General features: G+C 43.3%; 1 protein-coding gene across 1 annotated transcript in view; it reads left to right on the plus strand.

Annotated features, from left to right (window-relative positions):
• LOC102002556 (ATP-binding cassette sub-family A member 17-like) overlaps positions 1-1,657 on the plus strand; it is a 75,407-nt gene that overhangs the window by 19,325 nt on the left and 54,425 nt on the right. Inside the window, exon 7 of the mRNA XM_026780668.1 lies at positions 483-600. Coding sequence (XP_026636469.1) covers positions 483-600 — 118 coding nt within the window. The remainder of the gene's footprint in view (positions 1-482; positions 601-1,657) is intronic.

Below are 1,657 nucleotides of genomic sequence, written 5' to 3' on the forward strand. Positions count from 1 at the left end.
GTCCTGAGTTCAATTCCCAGCAACCACATGGTGGCTCACAACCATCTGTAAAGAGGTCTGGCGCCCTCTTCTGGCCTTCAGGCTTACACACAGAGAGAATATTGTATACATAATAAATAAATAAATATTTGAAAAAAAAAGAAAATGCTCATAGCATAACTTTTTAAAAATAATTTACTGATTTTTATTTTATGTGCATTGGTTTGAGGGTGACAGATCCCCTGAAACTGGAGTTGCACACAGGTGTGGGCTGCCATGTGTGTGCTGGGAACCTAACCAGGTCCTCTGGAAGAGCAGCCAGGGCTCTTAGTTGCCGAGCCATCTCTCCAGCCCCCATATAGCATAACTGATAAATTATAACAGATGGTAGATCATATGTCTGCCTTAAAAATATCTATGTATAATTCTAAATAATTTAAAATATTTTCTGCACTGTTTTATTGATACATCATGCTTCCTTCACATCTGTGGTTGTTTTGCAGATAAACAGTGTGGCTGTGTTCGGGAACAGTAATCCTTGCTTGATATTCATTTTTCTGATGTGTTTTGCCACTGCCACAATTTTCTTTGCATTCATGATGAGCACGTTCTTTCAACGCGGTGAGTACTGCTGTCATTTTCTGTTGGGGGTGTTAATGACTTTTTCCTGAAAGCATTGTCATTCTCGTTACTTAGAGCATTTAGTTTTCTTCCTCCACAGCCAAATTTTCAGTTTCATGGTTATCTCAGCAGTGGGAAAATCCAATCCCTGTTAAAAGCTTGTTAAAACACATGAAAAATAGAATTTTTTGGTATATTTAAGCCTTTAAAATAATTTCAAATCGAGGTTTATAATCAGTGTCGGTTTGTTTTTATTTGTGTCTCTGTGTGTGTGCCGTGTGTGCTGGTGTTCTGGAGGTCAGAAGAGACCCTTGGGTTCCCTGAAGCTGAAGTTACAGGCAGTTGTGAGCCCCCTGATGTGGGTGCTGGGGGATCCAAGCCAGGTCCTCTGGAAGAGCAGCATCCACTCTTACCTCCTGGGCCATCTCTCCAGCCCCACCAAGTCTCAGTTTAAAAGACAATGGAAGGGTAAGGCATTTCGGATAGCAACTCCTCCACATCCTGAGTATGAAGCTGGGGCATAAGAGTGGAGAGGTTCCTAAGATATCACAAAGGGTTTCCTGTGAATCTGCTGCCGTTGGAGGTCTTCCATCTAAACCTGTAAATAGAGGTTAGAATAGAGGATAGAAAGGGAGCATCAGCTCGGAGTGCAGAACAGAAGTGTGAGCCACCGTCTCCAGGTGAAAACATCTAGAGAAAATGAGCTCAGCAGTTGCCCCTGAGAAGACAGTGTTAACAAGAACCAGGAAGAGAAAAGTATTATTCATATTTGTGAGTGCTTTATATCAAACAGCACGCTCTAAAATGTGATTCCTTAGAAAATACTGACTCTGCTGACATGGAGACGGATTCAGACTTTGAATTCCACCTCCCTTCCGTAGCTTTATATCAAGTCAGAGAAGTTAGGACACGAGCATGGAAGGATGCCTGAGAGTGCTCAAGGCTGAGCCGGGCGGTGGTAGCCCATGCTTTGATCCCAGCACTCAGGAGGCAGAGGCAGGAGGATCTCTGTGAGTTTGAGGCCAACCTGGTCTACAAGAGCTAGTTCCAGGACAGG

Source organism: Microtus ochrogaster, chromosome 7 (assembly GCF_000317375.1).
Source record: "Microtus ochrogaster isolate Prairie Vole_2 chromosome 7, MicOch1.0, whole genome shotgun sequence".
NCBI lineage: Eukaryota > Metazoa > Chordata > Mammalia > Rodentia > Cricetidae > Microtus > Microtus ochrogaster.